The 18,457-nt window shown below is 52.6% G+C and overlaps 3 protein-coding genes and 1 non-coding gene across 20 annotated transcripts in view; 2 read left to right on the top strand and 2 right to left on the bottom strand.

The window, feature by feature from the left end:
• PTPN18 (protein tyrosine phosphatase non-receptor type 18) overlaps positions 1–7,080 on the bottom strand; it is a 28,602-nt gene extending 21,522 nt beyond the window's left edge. For 6 of the 7 annotated variants that reach the window (XM_055260988.2, XM_063631267.1, XM_055260989.2 and 3 more), the window contains exon 1: positions 567–7,080. In XM_055260988.2, coding sequence (XP_055116963.2) covers positions 567–809 — 243 coding nt within the window. In that variant the 5' untranslated portion in view covers positions 810–7,080. The remainder of the gene's footprint in view (positions 1–566) is intronic. The other variant, XM_063631266.1, reaches the window with a different exon arrangement.
• A 111-nt stretch (positions 7,081–7,191) lies between these two features.
• On the bottom strand, positions 7,192–13,073 carry IMP4 (IMP U3 small nucleolar ribonucleoprotein 4). Of its 6 annotated transcripts, none has more exons than XM_055260995.2 (9): positions 12,351–13,073; positions 12,101–12,209; positions 10,287–10,370; positions 9,516–9,625; positions 9,302–9,434; positions 9,068–9,222; positions 8,889–8,983; positions 8,727–8,800; positions 7,192–8,645 (listed from the first exon to the last, which is right to left on the bottom strand). In XM_055260995.2, exons 1-9 carry the CDS (start codon positions 12,705–12,707, stop codon positions 8,533–8,535), a joined length of 1,230 nt encoding a protein of 409 aa, XP_055116970.1. In that variant the 5' UTR covers positions 12,708–13,073; the 3' UTR covers positions 7,192–8,532. The 6 variants fall into 6 exon arrangements, with proteins under 6 accessions (XP_055116970.1, XP_055116971.1, XP_055116973.1 ...); XM_055260996.1 differs by having other exon boundaries at positions 9,302–9,431; positions 12,351–12,707; XM_055260998.1 differs by having other exon boundaries at positions 9,570–9,625; positions 12,351–12,707.
• CCDC115 (coiled-coil domain containing 115) lies at positions 12,605–17,061 on the top strand. 6 transcript variants are annotated; one of them, XM_055261026.2, is made up of 5 exons: positions 12,605–13,156; positions 13,364–13,467; positions 13,555–13,637; positions 14,266–14,397; positions 16,070–17,061. In XM_055261026.2, the coding sequence occupies exons 1-5, from the start codon at positions 13,121–13,123 to the stop codon at positions 16,180–16,182; spliced, it is 468 nt and encodes a 155-aa protein (XP_055117001.1). In that variant the 5' UTR covers positions 12,605–13,120; the 3' UTR covers positions 16,183–17,061. The 6 variants fall into 6 exon arrangements, with proteins under 6 accessions (XP_055117001.1, XP_063487339.1, XP_063487338.1 ...); XM_063631269.1 differs by having other exon boundaries at positions 12,642–13,174; XM_063631268.1 differs by lacking the exon at positions 16,070–17,061 and adding an exon at positions 15,544–15,742 and having other exon boundaries at positions 13,048–13,174.
• Positions 17,062–18,084: 1,023 nt separating this feature from the next.
• Positions 18,085–18,156, top strand: TRNAE-UUC (transfer RNA glutamic acid (anticodon UUC)). Its single transcript has one exon. It is a non-coding gene; the product is annotated as a tRNA-Glu (tRNA).
• The last annotated feature ends 301 nt before the right edge of the window (positions 18,157–18,457 follow it).

The following is an 18,457-nucleotide window of genomic DNA, read 5'->3' as shown; positions in this document are numbered from 1 at the left end:
AGGGAGAAGCCGAGGTCAGAGGGGCCAGGTAGACCGCCTGGACCACACGCGGTTGGCCCGGACGCGGATTCGGGCCCAGACGCGGATTCGAGCCCGGCGTTCACACCCTCACCACGCCACGGCCTCCGTGTTCCTCTTCGCCCTGCTGCAGCCCCTTCCTTCCTGTGGTCACAGGGGACAGTCAAGTCGCCAGAAGCGGCGGGGCCGGGGCTGTCCAGCACAGCAGGGCCGCCCGCCCTCTCCTGCGGCGCCCGCCCCGCCTGTCCCGCCCGCAGCCAGGTTGTTCCGGGAGCGCGACGAGGACACCGGGAGCGAGGGTGTGCATGGTCCGTCCCGGCCTGGCCGTGGACGTCGCGCTCCGGGGCCGGTGGGCAAAGAGTGAAGACGGAGACAGCGAGAGCGACAGAGAAGTGCTGGGGAGAGAAACACGGAGAGACCCCCCCCCCCAAGGCGGGGAGACACCGGGGACACCGAGACAGAAAGGCAGAGCCCGCCGGGCGCGGAGGACAGGCGTCCGCGGGGCCAGGGCCGGGGCGCGCCGCTCGCGGACCCCGTGCGCCACTCACGCTGAACTCGCCGGCGAGGACTGCCCCCTCCCGGCCGCCGCGCGCTTCCAGCCGCTCCAGGAAGCTCCGCGCCGCGTCCAGGCTGCGGCTCATGGCGCCGCGGGCCGGCAAAGTCCAGCCCGGCCGCCGCGCGCGCCGCGAGTGTAAACGCCGCGGGAGGCGGCGGCCGGTGACTGAGCCCCCGCCCTGGCCTCGGCAGCCAATGGAAGCGCGCAGCGGCGGGCAGGGCGCCCCAGCCACCATGTTCTGAGCCCGCGTAGCTCCACCCCGGGCGCTCGGGCTGCTGTGGTGGGAGCCCTCGGTCCTCGCGGGCTGCCCTGAGCAGAGTCCAGGGCCGGCGCTTCCCCTTTTTTTCGGCTGCCGCGCCCACTGGTGGGGGGTGGCACGGTCCCAGATACGCCCCCAGCTCGGGATCCGCGCCCCGGGGCCGACCTCCGGGGGCTGGCTCTGGGCGGACGGCCGAGCGGTCTCGCCGGGCCCTCTCGCCGGTCTCCTGGGAGCCAGGCCGCGCGGAGTCCGAGCTGGGGCGGGCAGCAGCCTTGGGTGGAGACGGTCGCCGAGATCAGGCTGCCCCTCGTGCCAGAGGCCCCGGGTCGGGGGCGTCCCGCGCTGTGCGCTCCAGCCGGGCCCAAGGGAGGCCGGGGCAGGGGCAGCCACGCTTGGGAAGGGCCAAGTGGCAGCGGGATCTTCTCTATCTGTGTATTTCCCCAGGAACTTGTGGTTCCTCCTTTTCCCGGATGCGCTGGGGCACCAGGGTCAGTCCTGTGTGAGCATCTCGACCTGCACAAGCCTGCTGGGAAACAGAACTGAGGCACTGGAAGTGGGTTCTGGGGAACGAGGAGTTTCTCTTTTTTGCCTGCCCTGACACTCCCATCTTCAGAAAGTGTGCAGAGGTCAGAGGAGAGCCGCCGTTCCAGCTTCCGGGATCACTGAGGGGAGGCTGGAGAGAATGGACTGGCACCTGGGTCTCTTCAGGTACAGGCCTAGGTTAGCCCCCTTCTCGCCGAGGTCGGAAGAATTAAGAGGGGTGTCACTGGAAGGGGCGTCAGTGGACACCAGTTTGAGATCGTTGAGGGGTTGAAAGGTAGCATTGGGGCCTGGATGTGTGCCTGAGTCTCTGAAGGGTCAACAGGGGCATGATGTCAGGTGGTCAATTTAATTCACTAGGGGCCATCAGAGTATATTTAAGGGCACACTTTCTTAAAGGTCCCGGTAGGAAGTGGTTTTGGCTTTGCTATCTCTGCCCCAGCTGCTTAACTCAGCTGTGGCAGCATGAAAGCAGACAATATAGTCTGCTTTGATGGAGAGATCAAAGTGGCTCTGTGGGGATCAGCAGCTAGGGCTGTTTGATTTATTGTGGAGTCCGCAGGGGTCACTGTGAAATCCATGTTCATCATTTATCAGTTTCATCTTTGAGCATTCTCAGGGAGGTCGGAGGTCAATAGTAATCGTTTAGGATGGTGGTGATAGGGAATTCATTGGAAGTCAGTCAGGGTCGCTTGGATGTTCATGGGGGGGTGTCAGTAGATATTAATGACAGTCATTGGGAGGCCAGTGGATACTTGGGACAAGAAGTGAAAGTAATTGTGGGGCCATTGGGATTTGGAGTGTTAGTAATTGAAGGGTCAGAAGAGTCTGGGAAGTCATTGAGAGCTCTGCTCAGTGCACGATAGTGACTCTCAGTATAATCACTGAGGGTTCGTGGATGGCCATGGAGATCCAGGGAGGTGGAATACAGAAGCATCAGTGAGCTTTCAGAAAATAAGGGCATTTGCTGGGAAAGTTATGGAGGCCGAGCCCCCGAGCACACATGGTTATTAAGGGCAGTTGTTATGGGCTATAGGATCTCTGTCCAGCAGCAGGGATCCTGTTGAGGGTCTGTCTTCATAGGCTGAGGTCTGTCTGATTGGTGGAGGGCATGTCGTCCAGCTGAAGGTCTGGTTGACTAGGTGGGTGGGGTGTTCTCTCCTCTGGGGTAATGTCTTTGTCCATTTTGGGGAGGGAGCCTGTCCTTGAGGGATTCTGACCTTTGCCTGGCTGGGAGGCCCAGGTGTCTCTCTGGCCAAAGGCCTATTTGGATGTCTGGCTGAGGGTCTTCCCATCTGTCAGTAATCCATCTGTTTGTCCAGCTGGGTGTTTCCCTGGGATTCTGTCCATCTGGAAGTCTGTCCAGCCAAGGTGTGTGTGTGTGTGTTTGATGGTTTGTCTATTAGAGGATGTGAGTGACTAGCCAGATGCTGCCTTGTGGCCTGTGAACATTAAGTGGCTGAGGCTGTGGTCTGCCATTTGTACTTCCGGCTGCCTTGAGTGTCTTTCTGCCCTCGTGTTCACCCTCACTCCAAGCCCCACCTTGTTGTTTAACCCACCTGTCCTCCTGACACCTGACCATTCCTCATGTCTTTTCAAACATCCAAACTCTTAGCTTGCCCTCTGTTCAGCTCAGGCTAGGTGTGGGGGATGGGAAGACCCCACATCTTCCAGAGGCCCTGGCCCACCCCGGCATTTCTCTCCCGGAGGACTGCCAGCTGTGTTCTTGCAATGAGACTCACTGCTGCCGGTGGCCCTCCTGTTCATGCTGCCAACAGCAGTCTTGCACAGTGGGAGCAGCTGGCACTGCTGCAGAGACCCCAAGCGTGCCAAAGCCCACGTGCCACATGCCAATCTGTCACCTACCCACCATCAGTGTGGCTGCATGGGGCCGCTCAACAGAGCCAAGAGGACGAGGTGCAGGAAGTTGCACAGGGACAGGTGCACAAGGCTGTGAGTTCAGCCTGCTCTGAGGCTGCAAAGGGGAAAAGAGAAACTACAGTGGAGACCCCTGGCAGACACCCCTTCCTCTGGGATGCTTGCGGGGAGCTCCTTGGAGACTGCTGGCATCTCCAGGGTACAGTTCTTCTCCAGCTTCCTTTTTTGCTTAGTTAAAAAAGGGCAGAAGACTGGAATCAAAATGTTTGAGTTAGAATTCTGGCACCATGACTTTCTCAGTATGACCTTGGGCAAGTCATTTAATTTCTATGTCTCAATTTGCTTCTCTGTAGGACTGTGTCTCTTCTTGTTGCTTTATTGTGAGAATTTAAGGAAATCATTGTATATAAAGCATTTAGACAGAACAGCACTTGGCTTGCAGTATACACTTGGTGCTATATTATTATTACACTGCTAGTTTCCCTTTCTGATACTGCCGCGCCCACCTCCTTACTCCCTCCTCTAAGTTAAAACAAAAGTGGAGGGGAGGGGGGCAGAAATGTGAAAACATTTTTCCATTGCTTCATTCTGTTAAAAACCTTCAAGCTGGGCGAGCTGTCCTGTTGGTCCATCCACAAGTCTGGCATTGAGCAAACGGGAAAAAGGCACCCCTCTTCAGTGCAGGAGGAAGCATGTGGCTGTGTCTCCCTCCCATCCGATGCCTGAGAGCTCTAAGTCCTCTGGGAGAGCTTTTGTTCCTGTCTCCTCTAACTCTCCTCAGGTGTGCCAGGTTTCAGTGTTCTGAATCAAAGACTCCTCCTGGTCCCTCCATGGGAAAGGGTCAGCAGCTCAGCACGGGGGAAACAGGCCAAAGAGAAAGCCACCCTACCCCTTCTCAGCGCTACCACCAAACCCCACAACCCCCAGCTCTTTGTGGAGGCTGACTTGCTGCCCTCAGGAGCTGTCCTGCAATTCTGCTTCAGAAAGGAGGGGAAACCACTAGGAATAGAGGGGAAAGCCCTCTTCCCCATCTTTAAAATGCTTGTACCAACTTTTCCCCCACTTCTCCAGGGCAGAGCCTGGGCATCTGCATGGCCCAGAGCAGGCCCCTGATGTGCCCCTGGAGGAAATAAACTTGGGCAGACAAGTGCTCTAACAGCAACGCTGGCAGCGCTCTGGGACTTCTGTGACTGACAGGCTGGGTCAGGCTGCTGCCTCCTCAGCCTGCAGTTTCTACACCTGATGCTAGCCCAGCCTCAGCATACTTCCTCTGTATGCGGTGCTTGATTTAGAAAAGACCAACTGGCCACGTTATTGTCAGCAAATGCTGGCCAGGGTCCTGCACAGTCTGCGGGCCCTGATTGCACAGCCCATGTGTCAAGGCTGAGCGCAGTTCCCAGGACAACCAAAGGGATGCATGGATCCGTGTGCATTGCTGTCTGCCCATCAATTATAACACCAGAGAGAAATGAGTGTGCATCCATACTTGGGTGAGTGTAAACACCTCTGGAAGGATTCCTGTAATGAGGGGGCACCCTCACTGCTGCTGCTGACCAGGGTGTTCTGCAGTCCTAGGCAATGCAGGGTGGCAAGGAGAAAGGAGGGAGGGGCCCATCAGAAATGCTAATTGGCATATAGCATAATCAGCTACAAAGTTTTAGAAGCTCTTATGAAAAACTGTAAGGACTTATGAGAAAATTTAATAAGGTAGCTAGTTAAAATACACTAACTAGGCTGGGCGTGGTGGCTCATGCCTGTAATCCTAGTACTTTGGGAAGCCAAGGCAGGTGGATCACGAGGTCAGGAGATCGAGACCATCCTGGCTAACATGGTGAAACCTCATCTCTACTAAAAATACAAAAAATTAGCCAGGCATGGTGGCGGGCGCCTGTAGTCCCAGCTACTTGGGAGGCTGAGGCAGGAGAATCGCTTGAACCCCCGAGACGAAGTGAGCCGAGATTGCGCCACTGTACTCCAGCCTGGGCGACAGAACGAGACTCCATCTCAAAAAAAAAAAAAAGAAAAAATACACTAAGTACTTACACATACCAGTTTAATAAATTTGAAACTATAATGCAAAAAGCTTCCATATTAATTTCTTGAGAAACAGGCACCAAGTTTGAACCCATAATAAATTAATGGAGCTAAGCAATAATACTGCCTACTGACATCACAAAAATGACTCCCAGGCAGGCACTGAGACTCCTAATGAAAGAACATAACACCCTCATCAAGTATTACTGCTAAAAAAATTTGAAGGTATAACTGATGGAGCCTCTAGATCTCAATATTAATTCAGAGGAAACACAACGGCAGACAAAAATGTTAAATGACTCCACAGTGTTAAGATCAGCAACATCCAGACGGGTGAAAGGTCTATTAAGACAAACCAGTTTCCTAACTGAGTAAACTGCAAAGAAACAGACAATCTTATAAACAGACTCAAGACTTAACACACAAATGCTCATAGCAGCATTGTTCACAATGGCCCAAACGTGGCAAACAATCTAAATTTCATTAACTGATGGATCAAATGTGGCATATAATAATACCCCATGTGTAGGGACATACATGGAATATTATCTGGCAATGAAAAGAAATGAAGTGCTGACATAAGTTACACTGTGAATAAGCTTAGAAAACATTATGCTAAGTGGAAGAAGCCAGACAGAAAAGACATATTCCATTTACATGAAATGTTCAGAAGTAGCATATCTATAGAGACCAAAAGTATTAATTTAAAAAAAAAAATCCTGTTCTAAGGCTGGGCACAGTGGCACACGCCTGTAATCCCAGCACTTTGGGAGGCCGAGGCGGGCAGATCATGAGGTCAGGAGATCGAGCCCATCCTGGCTGTCGAGAAACGCCGTCTCTACTAAAAATACAAAAAATGAGCCGGGCGTGGTGGCAGGCACCTGTAGTCCCAGCTACTTGGGAGGCTGAGGCGGGAGAATGGTGTGAACCTGGGAGGCGGAGCTTGCAGTGAGCCGAGGTTGCGCCACTGCACTCCAGCCTGGGTGACAGAGCAAGACTCTGTCTCAAAAAAAAAAAAAAAAAAAAAAAAAATTCCTGTTCTAATGTCTCAGCAGAGTCTGGCCAAAAGTAGATTAGTGGTTGCCAGAGGGGCTGGGGGCCTGGTGGGAGGGAGGGGATTGGAGTGACAGCTAATGGGTATGGGGTTTCTCCCTGGGGCAGGGGGGGCAGAGGGGGACAAAAAATGTTCCAAAATTAGATTGTGGTGATGGTTACACAGCCCTGTGAATGATTTTTAAAAAATCACTGATGCACAGGGACGGGCACACAAGGCTGTGAGTTCAACCTGCACTGTGAATTGTATAATATGTTGACTATCGCAATAAAGCTGTTTTTAAAAAATGACTTGTCAATCATTTGCAATGAATGAACCTGATGTCGATCTTAGTCGAAACAAACACACTCTAATCAAGGCAAGCTGAACATTAACTGGATATCTGATGATATAAAGGAATAATCATTGATAATTTTAAGTGTAATAATGTTTTTTTTTGCTGAGTCCTTATCTTTTAGAGATATACATAGAACTGTACCCCAAAGAAAAACGGGCAGAGAACTCAGAAGGCAGCTCTCCGTGGTCAAGTGGATACAATGTTCACCCGCTAACATTACGGTAAAGAACCTCCCTCCTCCCTGGGTGCCCAGTGCACCAGCAAGGCGTCCAGCCTTCTGGGGACGATGCAGCACATACACACAAGTGCAGGGCCCTCCCTGCCTCTTTTGCACACTGACAGCATATCACACATGGCGTTTCACACCATGCTTCTTTGTATTTAACATCTGTCTTGAGGAGCTTCTCAATGGCTGCATCTACAGAATGGGAAAAACTATTTGCAAACCATGTATCTGATAAAGTGTTACTACCTGTCTCAATTTGGGCTTTTATAACAAAATACCACAGACTGGGTAGCTTAAACAACAGGCATTTATTTCTCACAGCTCTGGAGGCTGGGAAGTCCAAGATGGTGGCTCTAGCAGATTCAGTGTCTGGTGAGGGGGGCTTCCTGGTACACAGATGGTAGCTTCTAGCTGTGTCCACACATGGCAGGAGGGGCAAAAGAGCTCCCTCCAGCATCTTTTATAAGAGCACTAATTCTATGCATGAGGGCAGAGTCCTCATGACCTAATCGCTTCCCTAAACTGTTGACCTTAGGGATGAGAGTTCAATATATGAATTTCTGGGGGACACAAACATTCAGGCCACTGCAGTATCCAAACTATATAAGGGACTCAAGTCAACAACAAAAAACAAATGACCTGGTGTATGCAAAAATGCTCAGTATCACCAACTGTTAGGGAAATGCAAATCAAAACCGCGACAGAGATCACCTCATACCTGTTAGGATAGCTGTTATTAAAAAACACAAGATAAAAAATGTTGGCAACGATGTGGAGAAAAGAGAACCCTAGTGAACTGTTGTTGTGAGAATGGAAATTAGTACAGCCTTTATGGAAAACAGTATGGAGGTTCCTCAAAAAACTAAAAATAGAACCACCATTTGATGCAGCAATCCCACTTCTGAGTATACATATAAAAAAGAAATGAAATCATTATCTTGAAAAGATAGCTATACTCCCATGTTTACTGCAGCATTTCCACAACTGCCGAACTATGAAAACGACCTAAGTGTCTGTTGGTGGATGGATCGGTAAGAAAATGTGGCATGTATATCTTTTACAAAGAAAGAAATCCTATCATTTCCAATAACATGGAGGAACCTGGAGGACACTATGTTAATAGAAATAAGCCAGTCACAGGACAAATACCACATGATGCCACTTACATGAGGAATCAGCTGCTGAGCACCGGGTGTGGCCCGCCCCTTCCGCGCTGGCACACTGGCGGCTTCCACTCAGTGAGTTAACTTGGTGGGCTGCCCCTGACATGGGCTGGCCCTGCTACCCACATCTGCCTGCTGAAGAGCTCATAGGACCCTGACTCTTGAGGGGACCTTAGCATCAAATCTCTGACTATGTTAACCCCCACACTGACTCCAGGCCCAAGCACGTCCCACAGCCATCAGGTCCCCACCCAAGGGGACCCCATGGGCTTTGCCCTGCAGACTTGGCCTGACCACTCAGAGGCAAGCGGGGCCATGACACAGATGTTTTATTCAGACCTCTCCACCCGCCACAGTTCCACATCCCAGTTCGGCAGGCTATTCTGTGACAGTTCCTACTGGCGGGTCCATCCATGACAGCCCCATATGAGTTCCAAGTCCATGTCCTGACTGAGTGGTGAGTGGGCTCACTCAGCGCTCAGGAAGACCCTCTTGCGTGCGGTATTGGTGTAAGGGTGCCAGCGCCACTCCACGTCTGCTGTGGCCTCCTGCTCCAGCGTGCCCAGACGGATCATGTACACTGCAGGCAGGAATGGCATCAGCCCCGGCACAGTCAACCTCGCCTCCCTACCCTAGACACGGGATTCAGCCTCAAACTCACGCTTCAGCTCAAAGCGGGGCCCGACCTCAGTGAGCTCCACGTTGCGGTGGTCTGTTTTCTTGTACACGTGGTGCCTGGGAGGGAACAGCTGTGGGTCAACGGCAAGCAGCATGAGGTACACAGGGTGGGGATGCTCTCCTGGGGCATCGCCTGTGGACCCACCGGAATGATATGTAGTCGTCCTGGTTTGCGAAGGTGATGACCCGGTGGCTGTCATCTTTGGGCACAGGAAATAGGTATCGGAGGATGTCAGAGACCTGGGGCACAAGGAAAGAGAGGGAAACAGAGTGGCAAATGCCTGGCCTGGCCCACAGCCCCAGCCTGAAGGCCCCCAGACTCACCCGCTTGCCCAGGCGGGAGGAGAAGCCGTGTGTGATGAGGTGGGGCTTGGCCTCTGACATGGTGCCCAGGTCTGGGATGTCATGCCGCATGACCACGTTGCACAGCGTGAAGTAGGCAGTAGGGCCAAAGGGCAGGTGGCTGATGATGAGCCCCACTGGTGGGGAAAGGTGGCTGTTAGAGACCCCGTCTGCCCTCAGACGGCTCCCACCCGGACTCCCTCCCTCCGGCCTCACCAGGTGTGCCCCGATACTCGTGAACGACCAGCAGATCGGTGACGCCGTTGGCTTTGCAGGCTCGCACCAGTGCCCCCACTTCATGTCGACCTCGGTTCATTCGCTGGGCGCCCGGGAACACCAGCTTCAGCTCCTGGGCATGGATGGCAGTGTATAGTCAGGACTGGGGCTGTGTGTCCTGGGCGTCTCCCTCTCACTCCCTGCTTACCAGTACCTTTGCAAACATCTTGAGGCGGGAACTGGGGTCTCGGGAGGTAGTGATCATAACCTTGGGATCCTCCACTCCTGCCCATCGGTATTCATCATCCACGTGGCTGGTCACGCCTGTCAGAAGCATGAGGGGCAAGAACATGACAGTCTTGGGAATGAAATGCTAACTTGGGGGCAGCCAAGACTGGCTGGATGGCGCTGTCTGCTGAAGCCTTCAACAATAGGAATGCTCCACACGCACACCGGGCAAGAGGGCAGCCTCCAACTACTCTGGCTGCTGAGCACAAGTGTGTCTGAGGAACAGAATCTTTTGTTTAATTGTAGTTCGCTTAAGCTATATTAGTCACATGGGGCTAAGCAGCTACTCTATGACACAATGAAGTCCACGCTCTGCTAAGGCCAACGGTGACAAACTCCTTTTCTTTATAACAAGTATCTATAATGTTTGGGATTCCTTTCTTGTTTCTTGAATAATGCAGTGAATAAACGTATGGGCACCAATGATGTGTGAGGGACAGTCTTGCCCTGGCAGGCACTCCAGTGGGGGAGGTAATTAACAAGCCAGGCACAGAGTCAGTGGGGCACTCCTATGTGTGCCATGTAAGTGGGACAGGGCACACTCAGGGAGAGCCCTGCGATGCCATCTGTGCAGTGACAAGGGCATGGGGGACAGTTCCAGGAGCAGTTTCCTCTGATGGGACCGTGCCTGGTGTGTCTCAGGAAGGACTGGAGACCAGCCAGCTCAGTGTTGGGGAGGGCTACCTTGTATAGTTACCTTCACCTCCGGCATCATCAAACTCCAGGGACCCCTGTAAGGCCAGAGCCTCTCGGCGTAACTCAGTGGGAATCAGGCGGTTTTCTGCAGAGGGAAGAGAGGGGGGCTGAGTGAGTCACAAGCATGGAGACCTCAGCTCATCCAATACACCACAGCTTACAAGCCTGTACATGCTTGAAATAAAAATACCTCAGCCCTTTCTGGGCTTGGATACAGCATGGATAGAGGTGACAAAACTTTCTATGGGCCAACCCCCATAAACAGTGGTTACTAGGACTTCATTTTCTTTAGTCTCATGACTTCAGGACTTTCTAAAATATCTTAACGTACTGTATTGCTTTTATAATCAGGTAGAAACCCAGCAACTTTTTTTTTTTTTTTTTTTTTTTTTGAGACGGAGTCTCTGTCGCCCAGGCTGGAGTGCAGTGGTGCCATCTCAGCTCACTGCAAGCTCCGCTTCCCGGGTTCACACCATTCTTCTGCCTCAGCTTCCCCAGTAGCTGGGACTACAGGCGCCCGCCACCGCTCCCAGCTAATTTTTTGTATTTTTAGTAGCGGCAGGGTTTCACCGTGTTAGCCAGGATGGTCTCGATCTCCTGACCTCGTGATCCACCCACCTCGGCCTCCCAAAGTGCTGGGATTACAGGCGTGAGCCACCGCGCCTGGCCTTTTTTTTTTTTTTTTTTTTGAGAAAGAGTCTAACCCTGTGGCCCAGGCTAGAGTGCAGTGGCATGATCTCAGCTCACTGCAACCTCCGCCTCCCAGGTTCAAGCGATTCTCCTGCCTCAGCCTCCCTAGTAGCTGGGATTAGAGACACGCGCCACTACATCTGGCTAATTTTTGTATTTTCAGTAGAGACGGCGTTTCACCATGTTAGCCAGGCTGGTCTCGAACTCCTGACTTCAAGTGATCCGTCCGCCTCGGCCTCCCAAAGTGCTGGGATTACAAGCGCGAGCCATCGCGCTCGGCCTTAAAAATTACTTTTGAAAAGAAATAGACTGTTCTGTATGTATGATGGTGGACCAGGGACCTTTAAGCTCTCAAACAGCAAAACCGCTGGTCACGATGCCCACAGCGCTGCGAAGGCATGGCTTCAGCGGGCCCTGGACCGCAGGCTGCCCACCGCAGAGCACAGCACTCCAGGTGCACACTCGGCGCCAGCACTGTTCTCCAGGGAGCTCAGAGGAACTCCTGCAGGGACGATGGGCAGCGCAGTCTGCAGCACCAGCGCTATTCAAATAGTCTTTGGAGAGAATTTTTTTTTTTTTGAGACGGAGTCTTGCTCTTGCCCAGGCTGGAGTGCAGTGGCAGGATCTCGGCTCACTGCAACCTCCGCCTCCCAAGTTCAAGCGATTCTCCTGCCTCAGCCTCCTGAGTGGCTGAGATTACAGGCGCGTGCCACCACGGCCAGCTAATTTTTGTATTTTTAGTAGAGACGGGGTTTCACCATGTTGGTCAGGCTGGTCTCGAACTCCTGACCTCATGATCCGCCCGCCTCGGCCTCCCAAAGTGCTGGGATTACAGGCGTGAGCCACCGCTCTAGAGATTATTTCTATAGGACAAGGTAAAGTCTTTAAAACTTGGGCGAACTTGACACACTATACACAGCGGGCAAGCTGCAAAATCCGGGTACTGCAACGTCAGTGGCAAGTAATTAACACCATCACACGGAAGAAACACTCTCAAAACCAACAGGAGAACCCAATGGGCAAGGAAAACGGCCGGCAAGCATTTGGAAAGACGCTCGGATATCCCAACACAAATGCGTGCGGGGGTGGTTTACCGCGCAGACGCCCGCGGGGCCGCCGCCGTACCTTCCAGCGCGCGCCGCAGCCGCTCCTTCCTCTCCTGGGCTGAGCGCTGCGCCTCCTCCCGGGCCTTGCGGTACAGGTACTCGCGGCGCAGGCGGGCCTCGCGGCGCAGCTGTGGAAGAGCGGGCCCAGTCACTACTCGCTCCCGAGCCCCGGAGCCCCGGAGCCCCCGAGCCTCCAAGGCCCCAGAGCCACATCCCCAGCACTTCACGCGCCCCAGGCCTCCGAAACAGGAGCTCAAACATTCTCCTACCATCTTGAGTGCCGCTTCCAAGTGGGTCCGGGAGACTCTGTGGGCTCCTACAGCGCGACACAGTCCTGACTTCCGCCCCCAACCAAGATGGTCCCTTAGACGCTTCCCTGGTGCCTGCAGCTGTGGGGAATGCCCTATGTTAAGATGGCGAATAGGGCGGAGGCATCTCAAGGCGGTTGGCCATTCCGGCAGGGCGTTCTCCTTGGGACAACCAATAGACTGGATACAGAATGTCACACGTGGCTTAGGACTGCAGCTAATAAATATGTCCGCCGAGGCTCCTCCATCCCCGCCCTGCCCCCACCACCGCCGTGCAGAATGCACAGTTTTCAGATGATGAACCGCTAAAACAATCATTAGCGGATGGAAACAGTTCCACTGTAAAAACCTCACACCGACTGATCTGGAGGTTGCTTGCCGGCTCCTTTCCAAATTAACTTTAAAACCACTCTTCCCTCAACCAAAATGGTTTCTGTACAGCTTCGCCTTCTTCCATCGCCACAGCAGTGGCCCGACTTCTAAGATTCGGCAGCTTCCGGAGGGACTCAGAACCACCTATAACTCTAGCCGACAGTTCAGCTGGCTGATCCACTTGGGGGCTAACTGGAGAAACCAGTTGATTGGTTGGTTCCGTGCTGCTTCTCTAAGAGCGCTTGCCCTTAAAGGAGCTGACCCAGAGGCCTTGGTGCTGCCCGCGTGGGGATCCCCAGCTGGGAACGCCCCTTGATGGAGGATCTCGTGTGCCGATTGGCTGTCCTGCCAAACCGCGGATGGTGACAAGGAAGAAGGTGGCTCCAGATCTGAAGGTTTCTCCAGATCTGAAGGTGTGTCCATGGCGGCGCTTGACCTGCGAGCGGAGCTGGATTCGCTGCTCCTGCAGCTGCTTGGGGACCTGGAGGAGCTGGAGGGGAAACGAGCGGTGTTGAACGCCCGGGTGGAGGAGGTAGGCGCCTGGGGCGGGCAGGAGGGTACACGGGCGTAAACTGAGTCTCACTGCTGTCCTCCCCCTGCAGGGCTGGCTCTCGCTTGCCAAGGCTCGCTACGCGATGGGCGCCAAGTCCGTGGGGCCCCTGCAGTATGCTTCCCACATGGAGCCCCAGGTCTGCCTCCACGCCAGGTAAGGAAGCTTCCATGCTGGGCTGGGTGGGCGGCCGCGTTCTAGGCCCGGGCTGCCAAAGCTCCATCCTCCCTTCTCGTCCTTCAGCGAGGCCCAGGAGGGACTCCAGAAGTTCAAGGTGGTGAGAGCTGGTGTCCACGCCCCAGAGGAGGTGGGGTCTCGCGAAGCAGGTGAGCCCCCTCTTCCTTCTGCAGAACCCCTTCCCAATGTCAAAGACAAAATGCAAATTATGGAGATGATTTAAATTAGGTTTTTGCGATAAGAGAGAGCATCCCAGAGCTGAAGAACAGAATGTTTTTGTAGGGTGGTTTTGCCTTAGACTTTTATAGGAAGTAGAGAAATTGTTGGTGAGTTGCTTTACACTAGGAATAGTTTTACAATCACATAAGTTTCAGTCAGCTGAACAGAAAATATTCATCTGTGTGTCTAGCTAGTTTCAGAGGGACAAACTTCTAATCCCAGTTAATCATTCCTGAGACAAAGAATGGGGAGTTGGAACGTCTATGTCTGGTCTGTTGGCATGTTCAGGTACAATGGGTAAGGTCAGTGTCACAGGCAAACAGGGTCATCAGTGGGTCTTACAGGAGTCACGGGAAGGAGTGGACAAACAGTCTCATCTGAATCACAAGGGGAAAGGCTGTGTTTTGTGGTAAGCTGTTTCCCGGAACCCCAAAGTTGGAATTTTCCAACCAACAGTGTTTCATAGAATTAAGAGCTCAGATCAAGCTCAACATTGTCACCAAGATGATAAAGGTCAGGGAGTAAGATCCCAGCCTCCTCCAACCTTTCTTTCCTCAGCTCTGCGGAGACGCAAGGGCCCCACTAAGACCCCAGAACCAGAGTCCTCTGAGGCCCCTCAGGACCCCCTGAACTGGTTTGGAATCCTAGTTCCTCACAGCCTACGTCAGGCTCAAGCAAGCTTCCGGGATGGTGAGTGGACCCTGTCGTTTGGCTCTGTGGCCCTCAGACCCTCTATTCACGGGGAACACTTGAGCACTTCTGCCATGGCTGGGGTTAGTCTGTGAAAGGCTTTGCAGGTTTTTCTCCATCCAAACTTCTGTTGTACACCCATTGTTTTTTCCAAAAGCATTTACTGGTTGTTGGCAGCATTCGGGTTCATGCTAGCTGCTGGGGATACAGCAGGGAACAAAAGAGACAAACACCTTTCATGTAATGTTTAGAAGCAGAGAAAGGCAATGTGCAAATAAGTAGGCCCTTAACATAAGTCAGGCTGTGAAAATTGTTAAGAAGAACACATAATGGAGTGGGACAGGAGTGGGCCAGGGGAGGTCTCTCTGAGGAGGTGAAGGAAAAGCTTTGTGGGTGATTTTGGGGAACAGTGCTCTAGATGGAGGAACCAGCCAGGACAAAAGCCCTGAAGCCAGATATATCTGGTATATGCCGAGGCCGGTGGCCTAGAGTGGAGTCAGGTGACGTAAGCCCTGATGAAGACTGTGGGACCCACAGAGAGGCTCTGAGCAGAGGATGGTGCAACTGGCTGTACACAGTCACAGGAATGCTTGGGTGCTGGGCAGGGACACAGAGCAGAGGGAGGAAGCAGGTGTCAGGGAGCAGCCAGTGTAAGAAGCAGATAGCGTCACTGGAGGAGGAGGTAAGTGATGGGAACCTGCACAGGTTTTAAGAACAGAAGCCCCAGAATTTGCTGACAGGTAAGATATGGGAGTAAGGGAAGCAAAGGAGTCCAGGAGAGCCCGCGGTCTCCACCCAGAACCCCTGGGAGGATGGAGCGACCCTCACCGGCTGTGGGCAGCTGAGGGGATGCCGGAAGGCAGGAGTTGGTGTGGTCTGTGTGGTGTCCACTGACGCCCTGCTGGAGAGTCTGAGTGGGCACTTGGGCACATATATCTGGAGTCTGGGAGAGGCCTGGGCTGGAGAGAGATTTGGGAGTCCACTGCATAGCACTGGTGTTCAAATTCCAAAGTTTTTGACACAAACACTGGTTTAAAGCTGAGATAGGATGAGATCAGCAGAGGGCCTGGGGAGTATGGACGAGAGGTGAGGGGAGAGAAGGGGAGAAGCCAGTCAAGGAAACTGAGGAGCAACACCCGGGGATAGGTGTCCTGGAGGCCAAGAAGAGAAAGTGTTTCCTGGAGCGAGTGATCCAGTGTGTGGTCAGCCCTGCTGCTGAACAGGAGGCTGAAGACGAGAGCTGCCCGGAGGACTGGGCAGCAGCTGTTCCAGCAGAGACATCAGCAAAAGCCATCTAGAGGTGGATCCAGAGTGTGGACTAGCAGAGAAAAGAAGAGGGAGAGCAGGTGAGGGCAGCGAGAGGCTGTAATAATGGGGGAAGGAAAGAAATGAGGGCATGAGATGGTATTACTATCTGTGAATTTGTAGTTCCTGGTGGGTGATATAATGGGTCCAGGAAGTCTGAGGAGGTGACATTTTAGCAAAGACCTGAAGGAGGTGTAAGGCCACAGAGGTTCTGGAGCAGCCAATGCAGGGTCGTACCTGGAATGTTTTGGGACAAGGTTGGGCGCAGAGAGGCCTGAAGCCTTTCCAATTTCTGGGGATATCCAGATCCTCCTGGGTCGTGTGTTACACCACAGATACCATGGTGACCTTCTCTCCTTTCCTCCAGGCCTGCAGCTGGCCGCAGACATAGCCAGCCTCCAGAACCGCATTGACTGGGGTCGAAGCCAGCTCCGGGGACTCCAAGAGAAACTCAAGCAGCTGGAGCCTGGGGCTGCCTGACATGCGTGCACAGAGGCAGGGCAGGGACCACAGCTGTTCTCCAACATGGCTACTTGATCTCAGGCCTTCTTCCTTCACAAATAGCCCTTGCCCCTACCCCACGCCAGCTAATGCCCCCTCTGTGTCCCTGCTCTGCATGTTTCCATCTTCCTTAGGTGTGAAGTTTGAAGAGGCAAACAGTAATTTTGAAAGCCACTACTTTGAAACCATTCCAAGGCCTGAGTTCCTATAGGACACACTCACATAGGCAGGTACACATTAGTCAACAATTGGAACTGCCTCTTGGATCACTCAGCTGTGCTTTCATGGCTAGTTGACGGAACACTGTGCGAAGAGAGATGGGTGTGGACAGGAAGTAGCGCTTCATGCTTAGTACATCCTCCAAATTGTCTTTGCTGGAGGAGAAAACCGTACTCGGCCAAAAGATCAGGACAATATGACTTGAGTCCACAAGGACACAAACACCTGGGCAGCCCTTGGCAGGGTCTAAGCCAGGAAGTAAAAACGATCCGGCCTAGATTTTTAAGGGAACTCTAGGAAGAGGTGTAGGTTTTAAAAATCCTGTCTCTTTGTCTTACCATAAGAGGCTGAGGCTCTCTTCATTTTTTTGAAGGGCCACTTGTGTTTTCTGCTCTGGGAACTTCATTCATTTTTCTACTGGGTTGTTGATCTTTGCAATAATTTCTAGGAGCTGTTTGTGTTTGGAGGTAATTGGTCCTTTGTCCATATATATGAGATGTAAGTCTTATTTTCCAGTTTATCTTTTTGCTTATTTTTTTTGACTTTTTATTGTAAAATAAAACATTACATCAAACTGCACAGAACAGTTGAATAGCTTAATGAATAACTACAGTAAAAGCTATGGTAACCACTACCCAACTTTTGTGTTTTTTGATCATTATTTGTATGTACAGTTGAATGTATCCAGCTGTCACATGATTCTGAATTTGGGTTTGTAACTGATAAGGCAATCAGGGAATTCTCCAGCATTTTCAAGAACCTCTGTGGTTTCAGTTGAAATGTCCAGTGAGCTTTTCCACCGTCCGCCCACGTGCTGTATGTCGGTTAATGCTGCCCTTTTGTTTTGCTAACTCCCAGTGTAAACCTAATGTAATTTGGGGGTTTTCGTTCTGTTTCATAGAACATTACTGTCAATACACCAGTACTACATTGTTTTACTTCTTGAACTTTAACATAATCCCTGTAGGGCAGATTTGCGTTGGGTTGAGGGGTCGTTTATTGGCCCTGTTGACCTTGAGTTGCCAGGGAAAAGACTAATGGGGGAACTCAAATGGAACACCTGTGACTGCAGGAAAAACGGGTATCTGCCCCCAAACCTCACCAAAGGTTGCCTTTCATAACAAGATCCTATCCACAAGGTTCCAGTTAGTGAGATTCTGAAGCCAAAGTAAGGAAAAAAATAAGTCAATTTTGCTGGGGCCACAAATTCTTCCAGGTGGAGGTGCGACCCCGTTTAGCACGCCCTTCGCTGCTGGTTGTGGGCGGGCACTGGGGTGGGCACGTGCCTCCCACTGCTGGCTTGGGGCTGGACTCACAGGTGGCCATCCTCCTGTCGCGGGGAGGCCGTGGGCTCTGCAAATGGGGTTGATGAAGACAGCAAATCTTTAGCAAAGCATCCTTAACTCGCTGTGCTGACCTTCTGCCCTAACTCCAGCTCTTGGGGAGACCGCCAGGAAAGGGGGTTCTGGCTGCCGAGGGGAGGTGGCTTGTCCCACCAGGGCTAAGTCGGGAGACGGGGTTTATGCAGCGAGTCTGGCACGGCTGCAGTCAAACGAGTTTCTACAGGGACACCAGGAGCTCAGTGGTGGTATTTGGGAGACGCTGGCGGCGAAGCTGACGCATGTCACGTATACAGACACCGTGGCTCCTCCTTTCAGCAGTTCCCATATGGTCTAGCGGTTAGGATTCCTGGTTTTCACCCAGGCGGCCCGGGTTCGACTCCCGGTATGGGAACAGAAGTGGCTTTTTTTTTTTTTTTCCTTGCGGGTGTATTTTTTTTCTTTCGACTTGAAAATGTTCGCCAGAAGAACTTTGACTCTTCGCCACTAGAATGCTCCAGGTCAGATTGGGTATTTCCTCTTCATTTGGACTTGGAGAAACCCAGGGAGATCCGGGCCCCATCGCTGTGTGTTTTGATGGGAGTGACCATTTTCATCATGGCATTAGCTAGTTCTTTTGACCATCAATAGCTTACTGAGTATATTAGATGCCATATGCATCGCAGGTGTGAATATTAGAAGTAGTGAAATACCCT

This window comes from Symphalangus syndactylus, chromosome 22, assembly GCF_028878055.3.
Source record: "Symphalangus syndactylus isolate Jambi chromosome 22, NHGRI_mSymSyn1-v2.1_pri, whole genome shotgun sequence".
Lineage (NCBI taxonomy): Eukaryota > Metazoa > Chordata > Mammalia > Primates > Hylobatidae > Symphalangus > Symphalangus syndactylus.
The sequence above is the reverse complement of the archived record's forward strand: the minus strand, read 5'-3'. Positions and strand labels throughout refer to the sequence as shown.

What these genes read in the sequence shown, in the direction of transcription:
- IMP4 (XM_055260993.1), bottom strand. Translation starts at nt 12,707, where the DNA reads ATGATTGTTTTAGCGGTTCATCATCTGAAAACTGTGCATTCTGCACGG. An exon ending in GCCTCAAGATGTTTGCAAAG is followed by an intron (nt 9,435 to 9,515) that starts GTACTGGTAAGC and finishes ATCCATGCCCAG; the next exon opens with GAGCTGAAGCTGGTGTTCCC. An exon ending in GCCCCGCTTTGAGCTGAAGC is followed by an intron (nt 8,646 to 8,726) that starts GTGAGTTTGAGG and finishes TCCTGCCTGCAG; the next exon opens with TGTACATGATCCGTCTGGGC.
- CCDC115 (XM_055261023.2), top strand. Translation starts at nt 13,183, where the DNA reads ATGGCGGCGCTTGACCTGCGAGCGGAGCTGGATTCGCTGCTCCTGCAG. An exon ending in TGAACGCCCGGGTGGAGGAG is followed by an intron (nt 13,294 to 13,363) that starts GTAGGCGCCTGG and finishes CTCCCCCTGCAG; the next exon opens with GGCTGGCTCTCGCTTGCCAA. An exon ending in GGTGGGGTCTCGCGAAGCAG is followed by an intron (nt 13,638 to 14,265) that starts GTGAGCCCCCTC and finishes TTCTTTCCTCAG; the next exon opens with CTCTGCGGAGACGCAAGGGC.